This window comes from Aplidium turbinatum, chromosome 17 (genome assembly GCF_918807975.1).
Source record: "Aplidium turbinatum chromosome 17, kaAplTurb1.1, whole genome shotgun sequence".
Lineage (NCBI taxonomy): Eukaryota > Metazoa > Chordata > Ascidiacea > Aplousobranchia > Polyclinidae > Aplidium > Aplidium turbinatum.
Window position 1 is genome coordinate 11,428,023 of NC_137488.1, and position 27,815 is coordinate 11,455,837.

Here is a 27,815-nt window from a genome sequence, read left to right on the forward strand (position 1 = left end):
ACTACCATATGTATTTACAGAAGAAAATTTTTAGTTTTATTGATCTGCTTTATTTGTTCGTGTTGACTGACCAGAGTCCACGAATAGTGGAACATTTGATACACTGGTAATCGGATTGAGTGCTTTTTGGATTCATAAACTTACTTCATTTGAAGCAATTGGAAAACTGACAAAAAGGTATAATTACCCATTTTTCAACTTTATTATGGTATGTTATAGAATAGACTATGATTAAATATATATATACACATTATGAATGAAGCCTGGTGAGGACAACTATTCTATTTTGTGGTTTTCCATTCAACTTAATACGAAACCAAGGATCTTTCAGAAATATTTGATCAAACTACCATTCAACCGTTGAATGGTAGTTTTATCAAATATTCCATTCAACTTGTTGCTTACATACTGAACCTGTGACGTATCATTTGTAATATTTGTAGAATGTAGATTAGGGTGTACCATTTTGCAAAAAGTTTTTAGAAATTATTGCGGCTATGTATTACGGGTTTCCACTTTTGTTAAAAAGTATTTTGGTAGAGTTTCAGAATTTTCCCGCCAAAACTGTGGTTCTGCCGCCATTTTGAAAAAATGGCGTCCAGATAAGATGTTATGAAAATCTGCAGCCTTAAACTTGCATAATGTGATCATATAATATGTCGATTACGGGGTTTTTGGGGTCGCAGAACACGAATCTGAAGTCAAAAGTGCTTTACGACAACAATTTTGCAAAGTGAAATTTTACCACTTGAAATTTATGGCGAAATTTTGCAGACATGGACACAACCTGACCAAGAATACCTCACCCCAGAATGAGCATTCTTGAAATATTGTCAAACTGTTGAAATAACAACACGATTCATTTACAAACAAATTGAGTTAATCACTCTCAAACACGATCCATCCCTGTTTCTTCTGCATGCTATTCCTTATGCTTCAGTCCTGATTGATTTCAATTCCAAGTATTTCATCAACACAATAGCCTACCAGAGTTATAGTCCAGTCGTTGAAGCGAAAAAAAGGGCAGAACCTTGACTTAATTGGTGTAAAGCTGAAACTTTGCACATTGTTGCTGTTGATTATGTACATTGACCAAAAAAAAATCCCCGTGAAAATCTTTTGGTGAAAAAATGTTATCCGCCTTTTTCGAAATCCGCCATTTTTTTTCTCAAATTGGCGGATAAACAAAATTCGAATATTTTTCCGAAGTATCGTCATACTACGGCTTCTTTAAAATATGATATAATATTTGTCACAATTAATAAGCAAGTAGGTACTCAATAACAACTATATTTTGACTTTAAACAAAGTGACATTAACAAAATATTATATAATAGCCTACGCTAATGTATAATAGTTCAAAAAACGATAAATTTGTTCACTTATAGTCAGGTCAATATATGGTTTGATTCCTACAAAAGGTTTTCCAACGGTTTTTTTCTAGTATTTACCATCAAGATTAATGTATTAAAAATCTAGGAGAATCAGAGCACCGGAAAGTTGTCATTTTCAAGATGGCCGCAAAAACAGTATAATGACAATAATTCACTTAATATTCATGCTAGAGCTCTAATTCTGGCGTCTATCCCTAGGTTTAAGGTGGTAAGGAATTCATTAAAACAATTCAAAATGAAATTAACTAATTAGTTTAATGGAAAGACTTAGGCCTATATGAAACAAAACTAATAGTGAAAGACTGACAGTACAAGAATCGCAGACCACTTATTAAGTTATTTACATTCAGTTGCTTAATAAGTCCTGGTCATCATCTTCATCCAGTAATGACTGATTGTACGTATTGTCACAGGTATCAAGTTGCACTGTCCACATGCTGAGGTACAGGGTAGATTATTCTGCCTACACCTGGCAGTGCTACAGGCAGTTGTACAGTTGCAGTGGATAATCTGTAAGACGGAAACTGGGTCCGCATTCATGTCCGACTCTGTTGTCACAAACTGACTGCCTTCCAGTTTCCAACCCCACCCGCAAGTTTCCATATCACTCTCCTGTCCTAGCCAGACCATTATTTGGTAGTAAACCCTTAGACAGTGAAATTTTGTTGATGACTCAGTAGGTGGTACAAATGATTGGGAAGAGACTACTTTTTTTCTTAGTAGCCTACTCTGTATTCTGTAGTGCAATGACGAGAGCGAATCCGTCCGCGTGCCCCCAAAAATCACAGCCATCGCTTGACAATCTTTGTTCACAATGGATGCTGCTGTCTGGTATGGAAGAAGGAGGTAATTGGCACATCAGTCTTTCAGAATAGCACAGTGACGTTCGGTGGCTTAAACCATTGGGAAAGCAACTTGGAAATATGTTGCAGCAAGGTAGTAGGCACGAGGGGCGTAACCGTCGGGCGAAGCCCGAAGGCAACACTTCCAGCGGGGGGTCTGGGGGGCCTCCCCCAGAAATTTTTGAAAAACACTTCCAATTTGGTGCGCTCTGAGAGCATTTCCAAAACAAAATCTTCGGACTTTCCCAGTCCGAGGATAAAGATTCAATCAATCAATCAAACTGGGACTAGTTTAGAATGTTGGCTGCTTTTTAGACTGAGCACAAAAACTTATTGTCAATGTCATCTGTAAGCATTTACGACATGCATTGGACTGGTGCACTAGTAAAGAGCAAATAATTAGCCTATAAATTAAGCTAGTCCATTCTTGAAGAACACAAGTATGTTTGCTCTGAACTTGTGATGTCAGTCTATTGACCCAAAGAATTTAAAAAACACTTGTGCTGTTTCAGTACTGGTTGGTTAATGTACCCTTTGGAATTGCATGTCTTATTGTAGAATCTATGTTTTTTTTGGTAAGAGAGCCAGCTTTATTTTCAGCGTACTCAGTAGCCTATAGTTACAAGCCCGAAAATCACTCATGCGTAGAGGCTGTATTCCTTTCGCCTGAAACCAAAAGCAGCCACTATGAGATACGCATGACGTCACTGGGAAAGCAACTTTAACCACAACACCAGATAACACATCTGATTGGCTAAGCAGCTGGTGTCGTTTTGCAAAACGATTGAGGATTGGATAAAACGAAGGCGTTTTTCAATGTAGGGTAAGCAACTTTGAAAGTTGATTTCCCTGGAGCTTCAGTGATGGTTTCTGACAAAAGCGTTTGCGTTAATTGGCATTTATAGGCAAGAAATGCGGTTTGATGAGGACTTAGACTATTCACAAGCGTTACGAGTAATTCTAGTCACGAACACAGTAATTTTCAAGTTAAAATAGACTTGATAAAAATAATAAGAAGTTAAACCTAGAATTCAGTCATTATATTTTGCATAGTTTTCGCTCAGGTAAGCACTGCTTTTCTTGCTTTCCCTCACCGATCGTCACTGGAATAGCATCACCCTTTACCAGCTTGTGAAAGACAGATTTTCTTACCCACACCACAGATTCTTGATGTTGTGTCACATCCAGTGCAGGCATGTAGAAAAAGTAACTGGGAACATAATTCTTCACCCATCACCATTTTCAGTTCGTTTATATGATACACTTTGTCAGCATTTTCCTTGTCGGAACGGAAATATAGATCTCTGTTTACTTGTTGCGCATAATGAAGAAGTAGGACCAACAGAGCTGTGTCTTCTCCAATCAACGTTGTCGAGTGTGACACTGCACTAAGAACAGCAGCCTTCACAATCGGAACATCAGCATCCCCTGGGGCATTGATCACTTCGCAGCCTTTAGGCTACCCCGAAGTGTTTTACTGATCGAATAGGTCTATCTTTTTTTTTTATTCATGTTCATGTACATTAACGTTATCCTCGGCCACAACACCATTCACAATATTCCTCAGAGGGTTTGATCTTGAGAAAAAGGTACATAACCAGCCAGTGATGTCTTCTGCGCTTCATTGGCAAAGCGGAGGTGCATGATTTCAATCCTAGTCTTCTCTGTGATGTGGAGTTGTGATATGTTGTGCCTTGGAATCATACGGTTTGCTTTATGACCCGGTGTCAAGGCAGCAATCATTCCCATCCCGTGGAAAGTCCCCTTCCCATCCAGGGTGATAATATTATGATCAACATTGTCAGCTGCAAATAACATTGTACTTTCGAGTAGGTCTATGTTCTTCAGAACAATAGATTCTGACGCTACACAATCAGCTGCATTCTTTTCAAACCTCAGGACTTCAGCGTAAGAAGAACAATATCCCATATTGTGTAAAGTATCAACAAGAAATCTCGACCTGTACAAATGATGTCCTTGAACAACAAGACCAATTTGCAATGGTGCAATCACCGCTCGTGGTCTGACGATCTGGTCGGTCGAGTGGTGAAAACGACAGCTTGGCCAATACTAGCAACCTTTTGCTTTGTGTCTTTTCCTACAAATAAAGTAATGGCAAGCCAAAATAAGGGGAGCAGCTGACTCGAAGACTATATGTCACTTCACTGCTTCCTGTCGTCTGTTGTATCGCATCTGCGATCGCAGTGTTACTATATGTTATGTATCGCAATGGGCGCACATAAAACACGATTGCTATTATTATTGAGTACGTCTGTGCTTGGATAGTGATCATTACCAGATGGAACATCATTTTAGATGAGCCTTGCCGCAGTTATAACTATTTCTCTCTTTTGTGACTCTCCGTCATCCTCATGCTTTGCTTTTAGGTAATGAGATCGGAGGAATTCGGATGTCTTCTCTCTCATAGTGACAATGTCATGAAGGCCCTGACCTTCAGTTATATAAATAGATTCATCGATTGAGTCTTCAGATATTTTGATCCATAAGGAAGGCAATCATCATTTGCTAAAAACTTCTTCATTTTAGATCTGAGGTCTGATATCGTTAACTGTTCTTCATCATTCTGTTCAAGATGTGAACACATCTTTAGAGATGCCTGATCCTGTTCCTCATCCTTCGGTCGCCCAGATTTTCGACGTTTTGCCTCAATACTCTGCCGCATTACAAGGTTACGTTAAATCCATATATAAAATTAACACTACAAGAATGATGGTATAAACACAGTGCAGCATGCAAATCGCCACCGTATTATTCAATACGACCTTTCGCGGCGAATGACCAATCGACAGAACGTCTCTCACAACACTCTAATATAGTCCTTGCAAAAACATCTGTTTTAACAAAACTAAAGCCAGGTCTGTCCGTGAGAACTCGAGTCCCACATGGCCACAAAAAAAACAATGAGTCTTACTGCCGAAATTGCCATCCAGAATTCGAACACTTCGTTTGCTCGTGACGCAGGACCCACTTTCCTCTCTGTTCTTCTTAAGCTGTATATCGATAGGGTTAGTGTAACGTTTAGGCCTACGACAGTCTATGTGTACTTATCGACCAGCTGTCGCAATAGTGTTGTCCCCTCTATTAGTACTGGCAGCATTAATCCCATCAGCACCCTTTTGACACAGTATACTGTAGGCTTCAGAAGCTTGAAATTCCTTGTCACAGATCGTAATTTCTTTGCAGGCATTTTCCCTGAACCCTTTTCCGTGTATCCGTAAACTTCCTCCGGCAATCACGGTGGACCAAAACTTTGCCAATGTGAAATAATTGCAGTATGAAATTTACTTTTAAATGAGCACCAACACTAACAATAATTTCATAAAAATTGAATATTTCAGTATTTGTACATCCGTCATTTTGAAAAAAATGGCGGAATTTCGAAAATAGCGGATAACTTTTTTTCACCAAAAAATTTTCACGGGGATTTTTTTTTGGTCATTGTACACAATGAACAGAACCAATGTGCAAAATTTCAGCTTTACACCAATTAAGTCAAGGTAAAACCCTTCAACGACTGGACTATTATGCAAACACTCAATTCACTGAATTTTTGACGAATTTCTTTAACAATTGAGTTTGGCTAAGGTACCTTTTTTGTAATTTGAGAACTGTGCCTTTGCATGGCAAGCAAGAGAGCTTGCCGGTGGCTTTCGTCAAAACACCTGTCAAAAAAATCAGTGATTAGCTTAATCACGCGTTCCGCAATATCGTTGACCATCCTTACGTTTAAAACGAATTTGCTTAGTTTCTTATAATCACTGAAATTTTTCCATTCTGATACTGGCATTTGTTGCCACTCTTGATCAGTAAGTTCCAAATTGCTTTCCCAATTGTTGCCTCCAGCAATGTAGCCTACAAGTACCTTGCCACTTCCCTGAATTGACGGCAGTCGTATCAAATACCTCCATCAATGACACCTTTCTCTCTCCAGTCTTCCACCAATTTTATAACGGCCTGTTCCTGAGATGATCTGGTGCCGTCTGGTCTCATGCACCCCCAGAAGCTTTCATTTCTGCATTACCTTCATCATCAAAACTAACGCCAGATACATATACACAGTACTGTTCTGATGAAACATTTCCTCTCATTTTCAGAATCTTACCGGCCCAGTGAATTATTGCCAAATCAGGGGTCTGGAACTCATCTCTGATAATTAATTTGGGAGTGAGAGGACCTATAGTCTTATTAGCCAGTCTATGAGCTGCTGTGACTGATACTAGTATCTGCGACTTGTATGCCGGACGCTTGAGCCACATAGCGAACATTGTTCTTTGCCGATAGCTCATCCAAGTCGATCAGATGTTAAAGGTATAGGCTAGGCAACGTAATACCCATTTTCTTTTCCATTCAGGAGTTTTCCAGTTGTCACTGTCACTTTCTGTTTCTTCATCTGCACTTAAGTCCAACTTCACGGTTTTCAGATTGTCAGCAACATCCTCTTTCTGTTTCCTTTCACCAGCTGCACTGTGTCATTTTTCTCTAGCTCAGTCCCGTCTCTTCTACAGAGCATCTCTGCCCAATGCGCAACCTAGCTTACTTGATCTCTCTGGAGCTGATTTTTCAGATGTTCCAAATCTGTCTCCGAGTCAATAATACCAGAATGCATGAGAATTGATCGCGAAGTAGTCTTACATATATTCAGAGGATCCTTGAGCTTTTCTTCCATATCACGCAAACGTTTTTTTAAATGAATCACTATTATTCCTTTCACGCCTGGAATTAAGTTCTAGGTACCAAGTTTCATACAAATTCTTCAGATGCCGGTCTATATCCGCATTTTTAACAATAACCTTTCACAATTACTTCTCTTTTCCAGATTGTTTCTCGTTTTTCTTGCCAAATACCTAACCCACGCCAAAATGATGTTTCCATACCAGGGGAATTTCCTCCCTTATGCTATCACGATGGATTGGTTGATCGTTCTGTGACTTTCGTCTCTGAGGAACAACAGCCTAGCAAGAACGTCAGAGCTTTTAGGAAGCTTTGGAACACCTAGTCTTTCGCTAGTGTTCCCAATGAGGAAGAAATTTCTTTTTGGTTTTTGTGCCAGTGAGCGGTGTGCTTCACCGGCCGTCTCATTCAGTGCCATTTATTACTGATCGGAATCTTGTAACTTGCGTACGATCACTAGCTACTCTTCGAGTCACTGAGCTAATGATGATCGTCGTCGTGTAGAAGTAAAGCATTTACCCAGTTGGGAGAGATCCCTTCGGCTTTTCGAACTTTTTGGTCTGCCGTGGGGTACTCTGTTGCCGTCCATTAGTTAATAAGCAGGTAGGTTAGTAACTAAGTACAGGCTATAGGCTATACTGTGGACTAGTTAGTAGATTTTCATCGGATGTGAAAGTACACAAGAAAGTACATGTTAATTTTTCCCTCATACTGATTGATATAATCACACCGACTAGAAAAGTTTATGCATAGCCTACATGCATTTCAAGGTTAAAATGACAATAAGATGCTTTTTTCATGTAAATCTGCGGTCCAAAACAGTGTGGTCACATCTATATGTCAAAATTCACTTTGCAAAATTGTTGCCGTAGAGTGTTTTTAACTTCAAATTCGAGTTCTGCGACCCCAAAAACCCCGTAATCGACATATTATATGATCACATTGCGCCAGTTTAAGGCTGTAGACTTTCATAATATCCTATCTGGACGCCATTTTTTCAAAATGGCGGCAGAACCACAGTTTTGGCAGGAAAATTCTGAAACTGTACCAAAATACTTTTTAACAAAAGTGGAAACCCGTAATACATAGCCGCAATAATTTCTAAAAACTTTTTGCAAAATGATACACCCTAATGTAGATTCAACACTTAAGTGTCCAATCAGATTGCAGTTTTAAATGCCAAGTGTTCGATTTACTTCACCATCTTATGATACCTATCTTTTTCACTGTTTCTCAGTTTTCAATTTTGTAGGTACTACCATGTAGTTTAATATTTGCTTCATGATTCAAAGGGTGTAATTATTATTCTTTCAGGCAATGGTGGATGTTTTCAACTTTGGAATACAACCAATTGTTTGTCATGCATGGAACCATGACCGAACACAAATTGCTCTCAGTCCAAACAACAATGATGTGCAAATATATGAAAGGTCTGGAAAAAAGTGGAACTTAAAACATACCTTAAGTGAACACACTCTAAAGGTTACTGGTAAGTTGTTAATGTACGGTGATGGATTTCTTTATTTTTATGAGCAACCTTAATGTCTTCGAAACCTAGAGAACATTTGCGTTGCGTCTATGCTGTAGAATATTTTTACTGCTTTATCACTACCCATGCAATGTCAAAATTTCTTAACAAATTAATAAAATAAATGTTAAACAAAAGAAAATAAATAGTGCAGTATTTGCATGCAGTTGTGTTTCAATCAACCAAACGCTTGTGTATTTTTTTTCTGTCGTAATTGGTCATTGGTTACCTTGTACAGCTTAATGTCACCGTAAAAAGCAAATTATGAAGCTCCTTGTCTTACACTTGTATTTTTTTCAGGCATTGATTGGGCTCCCAAAACTAATAGAATTGTTACTTGCGGTGCCGATCGAAATGCTTATGTCTGGCAATTGACAGATGGAGTATGGATCCAAGAACTGGTAAGCATGGCTTTAAATTTACAGATTTAACAAGGGCTGCTTTATTACCTGTAATTTATAAATTACTCATTAACTCAGTACCGTACGTTGTATTCTGTAATCTGCTACCATTGTACGAATCTCGTATTTGTGTCTGTAAATATACTCAGCTGTTTATAGACAAACATACATTCTTAAATCTAAAACGCTGCTAGTACTGCAGTGGTATCCTTGAAATAATCATCTTGCTCTCAGTTCTTGATTGTGTCTGTGTATTTTACTCATAACTGTGCTTGATCTCCCAGACAGCAAATCAGTCGTTTTTACATTGATTCAACGTCTGCTGTCTGGGTCAATGAAAAGTTATCATAACTGTTTCGTCTGATCACTTTTCTTGTTGTTATATCTCACTGAAGTAGCGTTTTGGGTTAGGTTATTTTGCGAATCAACCGCGCTGCTACCTGCGTGAAGTGGTCGCCCGAGGAGGATAAATTCGCAGTTGGAAGTTCATCCAGAATGATCTCGGTCTGTTACTTTGAGTCAGACAACAACTGGTGGGTGAGCAAGCACATCAAGAAACCAATCAGGTACGATCTAAGTTGTTCCTGACAGTTGGTTGAATGCTCTTGCCAAGCGAGGGATTCTTACCAACATCGAGCCTTCTTTCTTGCTACCGTCGAATGTACTTTGATGTATCTTAACCAACAAAATACATTCAAAAGCAAGGATGGATTTTTGTAACGATTATGATTATCCGTACCGTAATACATTAGAGGGGCTATCTGAACCTGGAAGGTACAGATACTTGATAAACACCGCTCACCTCTACCAAGGGTATGGGATGGAATGGAAGACGTTTTTTCCATCTTCCATCCTGAGATTTTCTTCCATTCCATCTCAGAAATCTCTTTCATCTTCCATTCCATCTTTCATCTTTACATTTTGTGATCTCCGCGTTGAATATGCCACAAATAAACCTAAAAACCATAGGCTAAATTTAAGCTAAAAATTTAACAGCAGTATTTTCCTAAGGATTACGTACCGCTTGGTGTTAGAACTAGAAGTGTAGATTGATTCTATAAATACAGAAAGAAACAACACGTAGCAAAGTTAAAGAAACTGTAGCCTAGTAGTAGGCTACGTTGGAGAAGATAAAAAAGTAACGAAAATTACTTGAGAAACATCGCGGACAATTGGTGTAATAAAAGCACAAGTTAAAGTCATCATCATCGGATGACATGGTTGAAGCTAGTCCTGCGTGAGTTTCACAAACAAAAACACTCGTACTGATGGGTAGCAGCCACAAAAAATTGCATAAGCTGCGTTGCATATGTATCAGTAGCTTAAATGGCAACAAAAAGAAAAAACAAGTAGGAAATTAAAATCGCAACGAATAAAATCATTCACCCTCATCCCAGTAAATTGACATTGCAAAGAGAGATAATAAATTCTGCCACATTACAAAGTAAGATATTATTGTATGTAACTAATATTGATAAAGAAAATTAGCCTAATAGGCGGGTCAGTATAAGATTTGACCCCAAAAAAATTTATATAAAAGTTTTTTTTGTTCCAAGTGTATGATTAGGTTGTACTATACCCCAGAAAAAAAGTCTACAAAAATCTGACCCCGGGAAAGTGGTCAATTTACATAATTTGAAAATGGTGACCCCCCAAAATTTTCAATGTACACAAAATTTTTTTTAGTTCAAATAACACACTATAAATGTATTAAACACATATAAACATGGTATCTATGCACCAAATGAACATATCAGAAACCGTCTGTGATGTCATTATGATCTCATGGAAGACATAGGCGTCAATTTTTTAACATTTAAGAAAAAATCTGAGGGGGCAAGATGATAAAAAGTGTGAAATATGTACCCAAATTTGAACAGTTCCATAAAATTACACTGTCAAAGCTACAAAAAAGAACAGAAAAGCAGGGTGGCTGCCCCCCCAAACAATTTCTACTGGGGGGCGCGCCCCGCTGCCTCCCGGGAATCGACGCCTATGATGGAAGAGTATATGCACTAAATGTCAGAGATGAAGTACCATTTTTCAAGTTATGATTGTTACATACTAGTAGTCGTCACAATTATCATCGGTACTGTCTGTGTCGTCTTCATCCAATGGAAGGACATTGTTTGGGTTTTCACAGGACACAAGTTGGCATTGTCCACAAGCAGAAGTACACGGAAATCCGTACCTCCTACATGTACATCGCCGTGTTGTGCAAGCGATCGTGCAATTACAATGCACAATCTTTAACAGATTGTCCGGTGCAGATTGTCAGATTGTCCAGGTGACAGATTGTCCGGTGCAGGGTTTTTCAGAGTCATTACTGGTGCGAATTGTTTGTCCTCAATCTTCCAACCCCAGCCAGTAGGGTCCAAATTGCTTTCTAGTCCTATCCATATCATTATTTGATAGTAAGCACGCAGGAAATGGAATATTGTAGAAGATGCAGTTGGTGGGAGTCGGGCTGGCGCAACGAAGGATGACACTGAAACTACTTTCTTTTTCAACGCAGAACGTCGCAAAGATTCCAGCGAATCGCTTTGCTTTCCAGCATACAGTAGAACCATTGACTGTTTGCCATACTCTTCAATTGCATCCACCCTCTGGCCAGGTTTTGTAAATGCAAGTGCCAAGGATTCTAGCTCATTGTCGCCTTTGGTGGCTTTCTGAAAGAGTGTTCTCTTTCCTATTCCGAAGATTCGTGAGGTGGTATCGCATCCTGTAAACGCATGGATGAAGAGTAACTGAGAACATAGCTGTTGTCCGAGACATTCCTTTAGGGTAATATTTTACACCCTCTGATCTTTTGACCTTTTGTCCGAACGAAAATACATGCTGACGGCTGACGGTGGGTGCAATCGTGATCAACCATCAGTGAAGGACTGCACCCACCAACGCCGTCAGCTGACGGTGTCTGCTGACGGCGTTGGTGGGTGCAGTCATTCACTGATGGTTGATCACGATAACCGTCGAAAACCACTGTCGCCATCTCGTAATTGCGTAGGGTAAAGTCGACATAGCCATCCGCAATGGCACCGTATGTGCTTCCCTTCGTCCATTGTACGCGATGCATGAGGGAAACACCATCAAGGACATACTTCTCGGTCTGTGGTACTTCGTTGGTAACAGCCTCATCAGATAGGCTGCTTGCGTACTCATCGATTGCTTTAGCAAGCTGTGTTTTCTCTGGCTTCCTCATAATGTTGCTTGTCTCAAACAGGGCAGGTGGGAATGGGCTCAGTTCGTATTCTAGAACCTCCTCTAGAGAAAAGTCACCTGCATTAGATATGACCAAAAGTCTCTGAAAAAGTAGGGCGGGATCGATGGATCTATCTTGGGAAACTTTGATGCAACATGAATCACGTAAAGTTTTCACTCTGTCCTTCCGTTTACTTGCATATGTAAAAACTGGCTGACCCTCCATTTTTTCTAAGATTTTCCTTCCGACTGTTCGATAGTCATCAACATTTACGCCATCTTTCGCAATCACTCCAGTGATGATGTTCCTCAGCGTTGGATACGCACAAAATGGACTGAATGATTGGAGTTTTTCTTTGATTTTTGCGAGGTCGGCCTGATCTCTCTTCATCCTTGTCCCACTCATTTCCTTATGCTGTGCACTCGTTGTAAATGCATGCTTGTTGAAGTCCTCCATCGCATGATTGTAGGCTACTCTGAACAAGCTGGTGAGGATAACACCCACAAGGCTCGCTGCTCCTCGCTCATTCCACTACCCCTTGTCAAGACACCGGTTGTCTTTAGCGATCTCATCAATGTCTGTTCAATTGCATGGTCCGAACCAAGGCCAGCCCAGACTTTGTCGCTTCGCCTGATGACATGTAATCCATCCTGAAATTTCTTGAAGACAGCAGGGTTCTTCATTTTGAGGTTTTGCAAGTACAAGTATGCTGATTTTAAGTAGTTGTGGTGCCCTGCAGCAGCAAATATTTGTAAGCACTCGGCAACAGCACTAAGATGTCTATCCCAGGAACCAATTCGATCTGCCATCAGCAGCATTCGTGTACATTTGACTATGTTCATGTAAGAAATCCAAAGCTTACTTGTCCTGGATTTACCAGACAAGCCAAGTTTCTTCTTGTCAAGTGCTTGCTGAAGTTTAGCATTTGTCTCCGAAGTAGCTACTGTTTCCAATGTGGTCTTTCCTTCTATCAACAAGGTGTACACTGTACATGTCCTCACACGACTTCACTGAACCAGCTAACTCGGGATCACTATCCATCATTTCAGAGACCAGCATCCCATTCAAGCATTTTTCTATCAAGAGGTGGTCCTGCAAAGCACTCTACACAGCTTTGCCACCCATCATATGCTTTACTGCATTGTCCCCATAAACAGTTTCGAAAATGTCCATCAGACCTGACCCTTGTGGACAATGCCAACTTGTGTCCTGTGAAAACCCAAACAATGTCCTTCTATTGGATCAAGACGACACAGACAGTACCGATGGTAATTGTGACGACTACTAGTATGTAACAATCATAACTTGAAAAATGGTACTTCATCTCTGACGTTTAGTGCATATACTCTTCCATCATAGGCGTCGATTCCCGGGAGGCAGGGGGCGCGCCCCCCAGTAGAAATTGTTTGGGGGGCAGCCACCCTGCTTTTCTGTTCTTTTTTGTAGCTTTGACAGTGTAATTTTATGGAACTGTTCAAATTTGGGTACATATTTCACACTTTTTATCATCTTGCCCCCTCAGATTTTTTCTTAAATGTTAAAAAATCGACGCCTATGTCTTCCATGACATCATAATGACATCACAGACGGTTTCTGATATGTTCATTTGGGGTCTGCTACTATTCGATGAGTCCGATTCGGTGAGTCCTATTCGGTGAGTTCCTAACCTCTAACCCTAAAACGGCAATGATAATTAGGCTACGGTACCCGATAATTAAAAAAAAAAAATTGAAAAAATCTCCCGTTAAGAGATCGGACTCACCGAAACGGGCTATTCCGGTTCATTTGGTGCATAGATGCCATGTTTATATGTGTTTAATACATTTATAGTGTGTTAATTGAACTAAAAAAAATGTTGTGTACATTGAAAAATTTGGGGGGTCACCATTTTCAAATTATGTAAATTGACCACTTTCCCGGGGTCAGATTTTTGTAGACTTTTTTTCTGGGGTATAGTACAACCTAATCATACACTTGGAGCAAAAAAACCTTTTGTATAAATTTTTTTGGGGTTGCCCCCATATTTTTCATATATTGACCCGCTTATAATTACGGTTAGCAAACAACGTAATATTTTGCATGTCTTGATAAAGCCTTAGAAAGTTAATTATGGAAGATTGTCTTCCATCCCATCATCAAGATCTTCCATTCCTTTCTATCCTTGACATTTTCCATCTTCCATCCCAAAATCCATCCCATTCCCTGCCAAGGGTCTAACTGATTGGGAGGGCGTAGCAGCTACAGGAAAGGCGATCGAAAGAAGGGATCTGGCCACCCTACTTTGGTTAGTGCCGAAGACTTAGTGTAGTAGTGAGAACCTGATCTTCTCATTCCCGAACCTCAGTGACTGAGTATGGGACTACCTTTACAGTATATGAAATGGTGCTTTCGCAATTTTTTTTTTTTTTTAAATAACATATTTTTGTAGATCTACGATTGTGTCATTGGATTGGCATCCAAACAATATTCTCCTCGCGGCTGGCTGCTGCGACTACAAAGCGTACGTCTTTTCGGCTTACATCAAAGACATTAACCCTAAACCAGGGCCCACTGTCTGGGGAAAGAAAATGACATTCGGAAATTTAATGCAGGAATTCGCCATGCCCTGCACTGGATGGGTAAGACATGCACTCCATGAATTTTCCGGGATGCAATAACTTGTGAAATTGCGAATGTGTTTGTGCTATCGTCTGAAATGGTTGCATTGCATGGAAAGTTTGTGTTGTACTTGAAACCAGCGCTTGTTAGTCATAAAATTTGTAGACACAAACAGCAACATCATTTAACGTTCATTGAATGACCGCCATAAGTAGAAAATCGTTTTTAATTTTTTTCCTCATCGCCTTTAGAGCCGACAATACATTTTAACAGCGCACGTGGCAAGATTTTGTTTGTCGCAGTTATGTCATGCAGTTGTAACATGGATTTTGTAAATCAAAGGTTCATGGTGTGGCCTTCTCTCCAAGCGGCGATCGGCTGGGAGTGGTATCTCATGGAAGCATTGTGTCTGTTGCCATGGGAGGGGGCGAACTAGCGTCCGTTCGAACGGAACATCTTCCCTTCAATTGCTGTGTTTGGATCACTGAGAACAGCTTGGTTGTTGCGGTACGTTACCGTAAATAGCTTTTAGTCAAATTGCCTAATGCCTATATTAGTAAGTTTAGCAAAAGTAGACGGATAGCAATTTCGTCAAACTACAAGGAATGTATGTAAAAGACGAAGAGTTTAATACACTTGGTTCTATCGCTTCAGCAGGCCTGCACAGGATTGTAACATTTGCTTTTATCAAAGGGCCACGACTGCAATCCCATGCTGTTCACTGTCGACGAGGGTTGCACTTCTTGTAAGTTCACAAGCAAACTCGATCAGCCTCCTAAAGGTGGAGGCGGTGGGCAAACTGTGTCTGCGATGAACATGTTCAAAATGATGGATAAGAAAGGAGCAGTGGAGACAAAGGAGACCCGAGTAGACACGAAGCACAAAAACGCCATCATACAGGTGAAGTGTTACGCGCGTTTGCAAAACTGTTTTATTTTACCAGAAAGCAATATTCAACACTGTAGTGCAAGGCTACTCAACTGGCGGACCGCGGTCTGAATCCGGACCTTCTGGGTGTTGATGGTGGACCTTGAGCTTTTCGAAGAATAACCTCATTGCCACGTTTCAGGGCTTCTCTAAACAAATTTCTACTGGGACTTGGGAGGAATCAATTTTTCGACTCCCAGACTCCCCAATAGTCACTCCCAGATAGTTTAACTTTCGGGGTTGCGTGTGAAATAACTTATTTCCCGGACCGCTAAAAATATTCAACTAGTCAAACTGGACCTTTGTTGAGTAACCCTGCTGAAGTGTATATAAAAGACTAAGCAACGTATGCTCTTTCAGTGTCGCACCTGGCGCCCGTTCGATCGCCGCACCAAGGCACTCGCCCTTCGGCTATGCAGCCCACTCATCGCTGTTGTTGACTTAAGTCCTTTATCAAAATTTAACTTAACTTTTAGATGGTGTCATACGCACCAGGCCAGTTTTCGACTTCTGGGAAGGACGGGAATGTCATCCTGTGGAATACCAAGTCGCTTGAATCGTCGATCGCTGGTCTGCGTATATCTTAAAGCAAAATTCATATAACATTCTTTGTAATCACTAAGCAATTAATCTTAGTTCACAGTTCATCACAACTACCTAATTATCATGTTGCATTCCAAACGTGTTCTTTCTATTATTTGTACTGAAAATACACGTGAATGAAAAAATAACTATCCATTGTCTCAAAATGCCGCTGCCATTATTGGTCAATATGTCGGTGTCGTTCGCATTTATTTATTATGTTTATTGCTGATTCAAGCGTTTCGAAAAACAATTGTGTTAGTTGATAAATAACACTAACAATAGGTAAACTTAGCACAGGAACGTTGAGATGGCTGGCTCGGTCAGTTGCAATCATATCATTCATTGCAAAGGTTCAAGAAAATGAAGCAACAGCTCTAACAAGCAACTCCAAGCAACAGCACTAAGTGCGTGCGTTCTATGAACCACTGCCTGTTTAAAAATTATATGATGCCCCCTTTCTCCACATGAGGTTTTTCGTCAAACTATATGACGGTTGTCAAATCACCTGCTAGGCCATCTGAGGACGTTATAGGTAAAATTTTGATAAGTATTGTGACAATTGGCGAGCTACTATTGAACTAAAATACAAAATTCAGTGCTAAGCGGGAAAAATCAATTTCGTTGTGAATAGGTAGCCTACAACACATTAGGTACATTTAATCAAAACATGAATCAAATGACAATGAAAACAAACTTAAAACATCAAATGCAGTACATAAAGCCTAGGGGCGTAGCCAGCTCAAAATTTCAGGGGGGGCAAATAAGCGTTTTTGCGCATGTAAATGAGCCCGGCAACGAGTCACCGAAGGCGGACACCCCCAGAAAACTTTAAACAAAATACCTTAAAATTGCGTTCTTAGAGTACTTTCAGCCTAAGTCAATAGTTAAACTTTAACCCTAACCCCCTGATAAAGCCTACTAATAAAAGTGAGCAATGTAAAAAAACAGTCCTAAAATCGCATGATAGTTCGAGAACACTTGAACAAGTTAGTAGCCTAAAAACTGAACATTTTATAGCGTAATAAATAGTAACTGCTTTTAATTTTGGCGATTTAGTCACAAGTGTTACAGAAGGTCGATAAACTCGTTTATGTTAAGATTTGTCAACGGACAGATGTAAAGTCAATACAATTTTCGAGCTCTTGCTGTGCAAAAGAGTAGAAAAAAGGTTCAGCACAGTATTAAAGTGCAGTTTTTGCACATTAATGCGAATGTAATAGATACGCATAGCAGCAAAACCTTTATCGAACATCATTTCGAAACCGATAAAAATAAGCAGTTTCAGAAAAAAAAAACACTTTCCAAAATGATTTTGTTTGCAATGTCTTAACACCTTCAGATTTGTCCTTCTTCGGCAAGACTGCTCTGATCAATAACAACGTTATTTGAGCAAACTTCATCCAAGCAGGCATTGGACCTGGAACTTAAGAAAGTATTCCACGCAATAGCAATCGATTGTATATACAGCATCCTGAAAAAGTTAACATGTTACCATGACCAGACAAAACCGCTCTCACTGAAGTTTGTCTAAAATTTTAACAAGAACAATTTATGTTGTCAAGATACGTTCAAAATGAAACAGTCTTTATTGCACCATGCAACCAAAAAGACTTAAAACAAAACGGCGCTGGTCGTCTCTCGGGTGTGTGTGCTTGAGCAACCCATGACAAGGACAAGTCTTCATTCAGCTGCACTTAGTGGATGGAATAATTCAGACAACAATCGGAAACTTCACTCTGTCAATCTAGGTGGCCTGCGTCAGTGGTTGAGCGTCTGCAAGTATGCGAGACTTCCAGGATTAAGCTCTCGAAGAAACTTCTCATTCCGAGAACAAAGATTCTCACAATCAAAAAGACTTAGCAATAACAAAAAACACTGAACCAACATATGTAGTATTCAGTTGCGGTCATTTATCGTGACTTGTCCATGTTAACGTTCTCACCTGAACTCAAAGGGCACAAAAGCAAAATTGATGCTTTGAGCTGGAATCCAAACCTTCAACACAGAACGAATAAATTATTCTGGTGATACAAATATACAGTACAAGTTATCCTGAAGCCACAGTCAGTTTGGAACGATTGACCAGACAGGCAGATATTTCAAGTTTGCTTGCTGAGCTAAGTTAAAAAAACATTTTGGAACAATAGACAAATAAAACCTAACAACCACACGGCATTTAACATAATAAAATAACATGAAAATAAACTAAGAATTACAAACGTTTTCGGCCATACTCATGTTAACCGTTTTCAAGTACCCAGCTGACTGATGTTCTACTTAGCAAAATTGTATTTTGGAACAAACAGTTCTAAAATTTCACCCATTAAAATGATTTGTTTAAATTACGGTAGGCAGTCATCGTATTATTTTTTTACATTCACATCTTACTGTAGCTGCAGCAAAAAATAAGCTATAAAATTTAGACTTTAGGCTATCCAAAGCTGTAAAGCTTCAATTAAGTTTTATCTGAAAATAATTCTTTTTTAGCAGTAGAATTTCGCAAAACTCGTGTCGTAAAATTCTGGCTATTACAATGGCGAAACAAAAAGTTCGCTTGAGGCGAGATTACCATCCAACTGGTCTTCATAAGGTCGACATAAGAAGTTTTAAAAATAGTTTTAGCATCTTCCACTGTTTTTCCGGATAGGATGGGATGCAAGAATATGTATCCACCGGTGATCACAGGAGCGGCTAATATCTGGAAAACAAATTGTTCTAAATTACCTTTTATTGAAAAATTCTTCACAAAAACAAAGCTGATAGCCTACATGGCTTGTGATAAAAAAAATTGTCCCTTGTGAAAAAGTATACAATAATAGTCCGTCCCATCGCTCAGTTGATTGAGCGCCTGACTTCATAAACAAAGAATTTTCAAGATCAAGCGACGTTACTTCGAATCTTGGTGAGTGCGCCTGAGCAACGCATTTCAAGGACAGCTCTTAATTTAGCGGCACCTTGCAGATTGAAAATTTCACAGACAACTCTTCAACAATCGGAAAATTCACTCTGTTAATCTCGGTGACTGGGCCTGCGACCTGCGTCAGTGATTCAAAAGCTTCTAACTGCCAGGATTAAGCTCTTGAATAAAATTTTTCTCAGTCCAAGGATAAAGATTCAATCAATCAAAATAAACTTCAAACAGAGCAGCATTGGATGTCAGACAAAATCAGGGAATGTATTAACCTGCGGTGATTTAATTAAATATTCTTTCAACATTTTACAAGAAAAAAAAGTTCACAGGATTAAAGCAACAAAAATCACGTAAAAGCTTGTTGCAAAAAATGCAAACAAAAAACGAATCAATAGGCACAATAATCTAGTCACTGAACGTGGGCTGGCCATCCACTTTAAATAGAGTTCAACTAGCCTATAGGCTACCAATTTCTTTAACTGGTCACAAATTTCAAAAAGTTATATGCACACACCTGGTCACAAGCAACAGGAAAAATTGCGCGCCGAAAGTTGAGCCATTTCAAAAGCATCAGCCAAGTAGACGCCACTGGACCCTGCATACCGTAACAAAGATAGAAAAACATGATTCAGTTTATCTGTTGCGTTAAAAGTACCATAACTATAGCTCAGAAATTTCAACGCAGTGGTTACTTCCTTGGAATTATTAAAAAATAATATTGATTGTAATAGCCTACAAAGTAATGTTAATGTACCGCAATTTGAAATGAAGCAAAAGTAAACAAATCACGAGAAAATTATCTTGAAAAAACACAAACGAATTTGCGTTGAAACGAAACGAATTTTGTGCAATGGAAAATTTTTGAATTTTTTTTTATTTTGAACACTTGCAAGTTGTAACTTAAAATCATTCGCCATTTGTTTAAGAGCGTGGACGTAAGGCCACAACCATGAAATCGTAGTCTGCTTTCGAAGATTCTCTTACGATATGTTCATTTCAAAACGATACAAAATATTTTACTAAAAAACTTAATTCGAAATTAAACGAAACCAAAAAAAACAAATTTTAATATGAAATAAAAAATGTTTTAAAATTTGAATATACAGTAGTTCCGCAGGCCTCATAATTCGTTTTTGTTGACGGCGGACAAACGTGTCTGGTCTCAGCAGGCAGCAGCTATCTCGGCGGACAAATTAAGTCTCACGTCGGACACACCAGTTTTAGCGTCGATCATCATGCTTAATTACTTTATCTTGATAATTCTTCACCATTTGAGAACTATAGCTACATTAGGGTTTAGAAGGCTTTTTAAAGTTTCAGCGAAGCCACTCTAAAAAGTTTTCATCAGACCAACGACGTGCGCTTGAAAAGTCAAAGCGCCTGATTAACTTCTACCGAACGAGGTCGTGTGGCTTCTTTCGTCACAATGCTCTGGGCACGAGTCGGAAAACTTCTACACTAACGCTACTATTTTCTGCTGTGCAACGTTTCACTCAGACGCTTTTTTGTTTAGGTTTATTTTTGCGTGTCATGTGAGCGAAAGTGAATTTTCCCTGGGCCTTTTCTTTCTTACTGTAATTACCAAAACTTAACAAATTTTATAACGAACCTTGCCTTACAATGTTACTGGGAGATCAAAGCATGACATTGTAACATAAGACTAAGTTGGGCGTGATTAGTGTAGAAGTACCGGCACTCCCATCGATTCTTAGCGAAGAATTCACCTTTGTTATGCTAATTCAATGTCATCAATCGTTGAAGCAACGTAAAAATCGAAAGTTTTCCTGCTTGAATGGAAGCTAAGGGATACAGTATTCACATTTTGTAGATGCGCGCTAGAATGCGCCGGAAATTAAATTCTCGCAACAATTGTTCGTGGTATGCAATGACCATTTGTATCACTAGTTTCTGTGATATCTCTCGGCGGACAAATATGACCGATCTAGATTGTACTTCCCGCGGACATCACATGCTGTGACGGCGGACATGTCCGCCGTGAATTTCGAGGCCTGGTTCCGCGTTGAACAGCTCTCACACGACCAACTGATCTCGATTTTGTGACTTCAAGTCAAGTATATAAAACGTTTTAACCAGTTTTCCAACAAAATACAGTTTTACCTTTTGCTAATGACAAATAAAACACTTTAAAACGATTGAATGCAGTATTTACAAAGTAACAGAAACCGCAAGCAGACATCACAGCAGTTCTTTTCACGTCATAACCTGATGAACGCCGTTCCAGCAACTGGGCTAAAGCATCACCCGCAGAGGTAAGAACTCCTGTGCAGCAAAAAGAACAGTTACGTAGGTCGCAAATGACGTAACTACAATCAACATCGCTGAAACAGCCAATCAGCTTCATTTTTACCAAAGTTTGTGATAAACTGCTTAAGATGAAATAACGCTAGTATTATGAAAACATGCTGCCTCATTAGATATACAGTATGAACAACTTAACAAAGAAACAGCTATAGCAAGAAACGATATCAACTGTCAGTCAGAGTGTGCATTTTATTACTGCACTTCAAGGACAATATATAATCCATATCCAACGTCACTGAGTAGATGGAATAATTCACAGGCATTAACACTTCAACAACAAGCAAAAACTGCATACTGTCATCCTTGGCGACTAGAGAGTAGACCTGCATCAGTGGTTCAAAGCTTCTCCAAGTATGCAAACTTGACAGAATGAAATTCCACATTGTGACAGTCTGGGTTTGAAGATAAAGATTCCCACAACGTATAATAATGATCATTTTGCATCCATCACATAAACATACTGTACACTGCAAATTACTTAGGCAATAGTTGCAACACAATTCACCTGCTGTTGCTATTTGACTCACAAGCGGTCTTCTCTTCACCACATTACGATAAAGTGATAGCAATCTCATAACCATCTTGCAGCACTGAACAAAAAATATGATCGTGTTCGAGAAATATCCTTTATTTCATCTTCAACTAAAGTATTGAAGAAAAACTGAATAGACGTCCTCAATTTACAGAGCACGTCTTTTAGGTACAAACAGTTAGGTGCGCACATTGTGGCATCAGGATATTTAGGTGCGGTACACAGCCAGTTAGGTGCTATTTCCAGTAAAGTCTATTTTATTAGGTGTTTGATGGCCATACAGCAAACAATGGTGTACGCAGGAGGGGGGCATGCAAAATGCTCTTATTTATTTCTTGCTTTAATAAAAATCTTCATCTTTACACCTTGTGCACCTGCTTAAACAAAAGAGCTTGCTAAGTGGGTTCTTGGCTGTACTTGCATAGCCATGCACTGCACACTGATATGTTTCAAACTGAAATTCACTTTGTAACACAGCAGAGTCATTCCATGTCAAATGACAGGAAAAAAACAAATTTTGTAACCATATGTCTCAGATTTCCCTTTACTTCTAATATCTTGTTGCCCCTGCAAAATGAGGAATGATGCAAAAAAATTTTCTTTCCAAACTCATTTCGTTCAAAAGTTATCGCATGTTGAAATATTAGCCACTAGGTGGAGATTTTATGTGTGAGCACACCCACGCTCTACATAAAAGGCTTATAACTTCATATCTACTCTAAGGAGATGCCCCAAAATTGGTTTCTGGGGGTTTTAAGGGTCAAGGAATTCGAATTTGAAGTCAAAAAGACAACTCCTTCATTTTCAAGTTGAAACCTAATTTTTTTTTTTCATGAAATACTTCTATTCTTGCACATTTCAAAAATATAGGTTGACGTGGGCCCCCAATTTATCTTTTGAAAAATAAACCATGATCTTTCTTTAAGGAACGTTGAAAGTAAGTAAGTGCAAAAGTTGATGAAACACGAATGATTGCACTGCGATATTTACAGTAGATGCTGTCTTGTGATTTAAAATTCCAAAACTGCCATTTGAATGTAGGCATTATAAATGAAGTTTCTTTCAGGTACAAAATTGTGCACTGTATGGCATTCTCTCTGGACAGCTAAAAGCACAAGGCTGAGAACTTTCCTCACCAGCAAGCAATGAGTGTCGTCTGTCAATGCCAACATACCAATGAGCATCAATTTAGAAACCACACGGCATTTAACATAATATATTAAACTGAACATAAACTATCTACGAACGTTTTCGGCCATACACATGTTAGCCCTTTTCAAGTAACGAAAAAATACCTGATTTTACATCTACATTGAAATGAAATGTTTCATCTGTTTATGGTTGAAGAAAGTCACCTCTTTACCAAAATTGCATCAATTTAGAGTATGACAATTTTTACTAGGCTAATCAGAACAATTTTGCTTTGCATTCCTTTTGCAATTCAGCTGCAATTATGCATGAATGTGAAATCGCCTAACTTACCCTCAATGCTTGCAAAGAAAACTATGTTAAACAAGCATATATTTAACTAACACCAATTGCATGTCACTCCACTTCAAAATAATTTTGTAGTCTGTATTGAAGAAACAAAACAATTAATTGGCAATATCATAAACATCCTTAACATCATATACACTAATATGACAGTAACAGAATTAAAAATCAATTATTGTTTAACTTTTCAGCAAAACAGAGAAAGATCAAACAATAATACAGGTAGCACCCACTGGGTATTTTCCAGCATTAGTTCAACTTGCAATAACTACACGAGTTAAAAGTGGTGTTTTATTGAAATGAGTGTAAATACTGTATATACCATAGTCTATAACCACTTAGTTGTAGAAACCATTATTATATCACGGAATGGCCCGTTTCGGTGAGTCCGATTCGGTGAGTTCGATCCCTTAACGGGGGATTTTTTCAATTTTTTTTTTTAATTATTGGGTACCGTAGCCTAATTATCATTGCCGTTTTAGGGTTAGGGGTTAGAGGATAGAAACTCACCGAATCGGACTCACCGAATAGTAGCAAACCCATTATATCATATGCCTCATAAAGCGTGGTAACTACAATTCACAAATGTAGAGAAAATGAACAATAATATTATTATTATTGCAGATTCAATTTCCTAAATTGATATGTTGGCAGGATAGTCTGAACCTATTCAAAATGTGGTGCATGTTCAATTACAATACCTTACATAGTGTTAGCAAACTTTCCCAACTCTAAATACTTTTATGTAATTCTCTATAAAGTAAATGTATATTGTAATATGTAAACAAGTTTCAAACAAAACAATTTAATTGTTCTAACATTAAACAATTGAAACAACAATAAATAATTAATAAAACTAATATTGATATGTCAGCCATACCATATAGTACTACCAGTCCAAATCTGGCATTTTGTAACAATCTCCCCTCACTACATAAGTTATAAAAAAACAATTTTGGTATAGCAAGAGTACAAATGCCTTTAATTTTGCACACAAAAAACAATTACGCAAGTGGGATGGCTACATCAGGCTCAGACCAGGTTCAAAAATTACAATAAATTATAATAATGGTTATTAGTTAAATACTAAAAACAAAATAAAGCTGTTACAGAAGTATAAAGCATCAACTAAATGTATTGCTATACAAAACTGTACTCTCAAGCAGGTCTTTGGAGCCGGCATAAAAATGAAACTACATACTCCAGCTCCGCAGCTCTTTCATACCACTGCTTCATTTCCATTACCGTATATTCTCAAATAATATACAACTTCATTAATAGTTAGTCTAGAGTGGTTCAAAAAAACGCAAGTTTCTCGGAATCTTCCTCCACAAGGCTTAAAATGTGTCATTTCCCCATAGAAGTGCTCTTGCAAAAAATTAGACTGATTGGAGGTTGTTTAGAGGTCAATCAGATTGTCACTTTTTTACCACAGGATGCATAAAACATCATTTTTTCAATATTCTTCTGTTCAAAGATATTCAAAGGCAAAACTTTCTTATTCACAATATTTTGCATTCCAGAGTAATAATTGTGCTTGCAGTAACATATTTGACAGGATAGTCACCTGCATAAAACTAGGCTCACTTTTTTATCCCAGTTTTGTCTCTTTGTGGCTCTTGTATATGCACGGTACTAGCACGAGGCTCCATTAGCTGCAAGAATTCCCAACAACAATTTGAAACTTCTCGACCTCCTTCACCACTACGCAATATGTTATATTAAGAAAATAGTTCTGAAGGCTCTTCATCGTCACTTGTGGTATTTTTCTGAGCATCTTGCTCTGTTAGCGCTGTTTGGTGATCGTGTTGATGACAGAACCAAAACAGCAATGGTGACAAACTTGGCATGACTACCACATCCAAAAATTCTGAAGCGGCTGGACGGGACAGGATTCGACCATCAATCTCCAATAGAGTCATTTATAACAAGTCGGTCACTAAAGCTATTTGGTCTGCTGTGCACAAATGGCAACAAAGAAGCAGGAGCATGCCTTGGCAAATACCCAGCCTTTGGGCATCAGACCAAGCGTACAATAAATTTAAAGCCCATGTCAGTCTCCTGAAGTGGTTAATGACACAGCCGAGTGAGGAATTGCACTAATTCAGTCCTACAATTCAGCTCTAACCAAAGATGAGATTCAGAACAGTACCTACTGCAGTTAGTAACAATCCACAGGAAAAGGTTTCCGGTGCCAACCAAAGCAACCCTCAGTCTCAACAAAGCCTAAAATGAGACTGTGACGAAAACAGTGGCCGAATGTCATATCTGATTTAACACCACAGTCCTTGATGCTAACGTTGTATTTTAATTCATTTATCGTGATATTGATGTCTCTTTGTGATAAAGGAAAACTGTATTATGTTTAAACTGATTTAACCTTTGAAAATGATTGAAAAGATGACTGATGAGACTAACTGCTGGTTTCGAGTGAACTTTTTTCAATAATAATGGTAGATGCCGAATTGCCGATAGTTTAGTATGGAAATAAGATGTGTGTTAAGTTAATAAATGCTGTTTACGTAGTATACATACACACCTAGTTTAATTCTGCATCATGCAAAAGTCTAGCTCATTCTCTGCTGTAGTTTTCAAGATAATAGGGAGTACTTCCCCCTCTGTAAGTCTTGCACACAATACCGGCCTATGTGCAATAGGGTTTGACATAGGCAGAATGTAGTAAAAAAGTGAAAATCTGATTGAACTTTAAACGACCTACAATCAGTCTAATTTTTTGCAAGGGCACTTCTACAGGGGAATGGCACATTTTAAGCCTTGTGGAGGAAGATTCTGAGAAATTTGTGTTTTTTTGAACCACTCTAATAGTCACGCTCGATCAGTAACCAACCAAAATTTAAAGTCTTGCGAAATAACAGACACACAACAATTAACAATACCAGTCAACAAGTATCAATTTTATGATGGATTGCTGTTAAATTATGTGAAATTAGTCAATAGCATTTCATGAAATTAATTGGAGCTGAAGCTGTCCATCAAACAATTGGCTCCAGATCCAGATCCACCTGAATTTTACATATATACAGCTCCAGCTCCTTTTGAAAATGCAAAGCTCCAGTGCTCAAGCTCCTAGCTCGAGCTCCAGAGCTCTGCTCTCAAGTTTTCAACCATAATCTAAGTCTGTACCACAACGTGTAAAGCTATCATTTACTAGCATCTTGCATCAGCCTGGATATGAGAAAAAGTAAATTCTACTGAGTCTAAATGGAAGACGACCATGGTAATCAAAATGAAGTGCTTGGTTAACATATATAATGCAGAAAGTTCTGTCTTCTTCCAAACATAATAAATCATAAAGATTTATTCTTCCAAATATAATAAAAAGCAATTTTAGGATGGGCTTAAGAAATGCTAAGCAAATGTAATGTTTCAATAATTTTCAAATTGAGTGATAAAAAATGAAAAAAACCTAGAGTTAACTTGATCGACGAATATCAAACTTAAACAATATAATGCATTTTAATTTCAAGTTGATATGCAATGTGTTACATTTTGCTCTTTGCTTTTTCCATCCACTTCAACCAGGAAACAATAAGAAAAAGCTGAAAATAGTAAAGTTGTTGTAAGTAAGAATTTGATAAAAATATTGTATTTGAAAATCAGGCGTGTATACAATAAACGCATTATTTCAAAAACAAGCTTTAAAAACAATACATGGTACAGTATGTTATATTGAAAACCAGTAGGTGAAATGCCATTCCTGTTTATTCATTATGACATTATTAAACATAATATTTCAGAAAAGAATATCCATGTAAGATAATTGACATCAAGTTTTTTTAATAGCTTTTTGGGTTAAGTATTTTTGTTTAGCTCTTCGTTCAAAAGCTGACACCATCTTTGTCACAACTTCATCAAAAAAAATTTTCGACAATCTTGAATACATTAAAGAGCGAAATTCAAAAATGACATCAAAAGTTATTTTACAGCTTGTTGGTGTTTTTCCAGGAGCAAACTTCCATGTGCAGTCCAACAAATTAAAAAGTCTTCCATCGGAACAAATTGATTTTATATAACGAGGCTTGTTATAGACAAGTGTGGAGTTGTAATGTTCTTGGATTGGGCCGAACCCAACACACAATTGAGCTTTAGCTGTTTTCTTTGTCTTAGCAGTCATGGTACTCTTGGTACACCATGGTATAAACTCCTTGTAAGCATTAACATCAGCAACAACATCATACATGATGTCTTGTGGAACTTGTATGGTTTTACAGTCTGAATGTGTTAATGTCTTTGAAAACATACTTGAATAGCACTTATCCAGTGACATATTAGGAATCATCTTCATACTTGAAGATTGTTTCACACTGAGATGCATGTTCAATGTCTGCTTTACTCCAATTTCCCCCATCACTAAAGCCAAATTTCT

The 27,815-nt window shown here is 38.4% G+C and overlaps 2 protein-coding genes across 4 annotated transcripts; one reads left to right on the plus strand and one right to left on the minus strand.

Annotated features, from left to right (window-relative positions):
- Positions 1-16,318, plus strand: LOC145787000 (actin-related protein 2/3 complex subunit 1A-like). 2 transcript variants are annotated; one of them, XM_082598753.1, is made up of 8 exons: positions 1-177; positions 8,243-8,417; positions 8,757-8,857; positions 9,269-9,423; positions 14,488-14,677; positions 15,000-15,164; positions 15,351-15,557; positions 15,945-16,318. In XM_082598753.1, exons 2-8 carry the CDS (start codon positions 8,246-8,248, stop codon positions 16,185-16,187), a joined length of 1,233 nt encoding a protein of 410 aa, XP_082454879.1. In that variant the 5' UTR covers positions 1-177; positions 8,243-8,245; the 3' UTR covers positions 16,188-16,318. The 2 variants fall into 2 exon arrangements, with proteins under 2 accessions (XP_082454879.1, XP_082454880.1); XM_082598754.1 differs by having other exon boundaries at positions 2-177; positions 16,061-16,314.
- On the minus strand, positions 16,100-27,784 carry LOC145787001 (uncharacterized). Of its 2 annotated transcripts, XM_082598756.1 has the most exons (8): positions 27,692-27,784; positions 23,417-26,988; positions 21,908-21,992; positions 21,251-21,360; positions 19,595-19,675; positions 18,739-18,867; positions 18,112-18,164; positions 16,100-17,640 (listed from the first exon to the last, which is right to left on the minus strand). In XM_082598756.1, exons 3-8 carry the CDS (start codon positions 21,981-21,983, stop codon positions 17,505-17,507), a joined length of 585 nt encoding a protein of 194 aa, XP_082454882.1. In that variant the 5' UTR covers positions 21,984-21,992; positions 23,417-26,988; positions 27,692-27,784; the 3' UTR covers positions 16,100-17,504. The 2 variants fall into 2 exon arrangements, with proteins under 2 accessions (XP_082454882.1, XP_082454881.1); XM_082598755.1 differs by lacking the exon at positions 27,692-27,784 and having other exon boundaries at positions 23,417-27,181.
- Between the last annotated feature and the right edge of the window lie 31 nt (positions 27,785-27,815).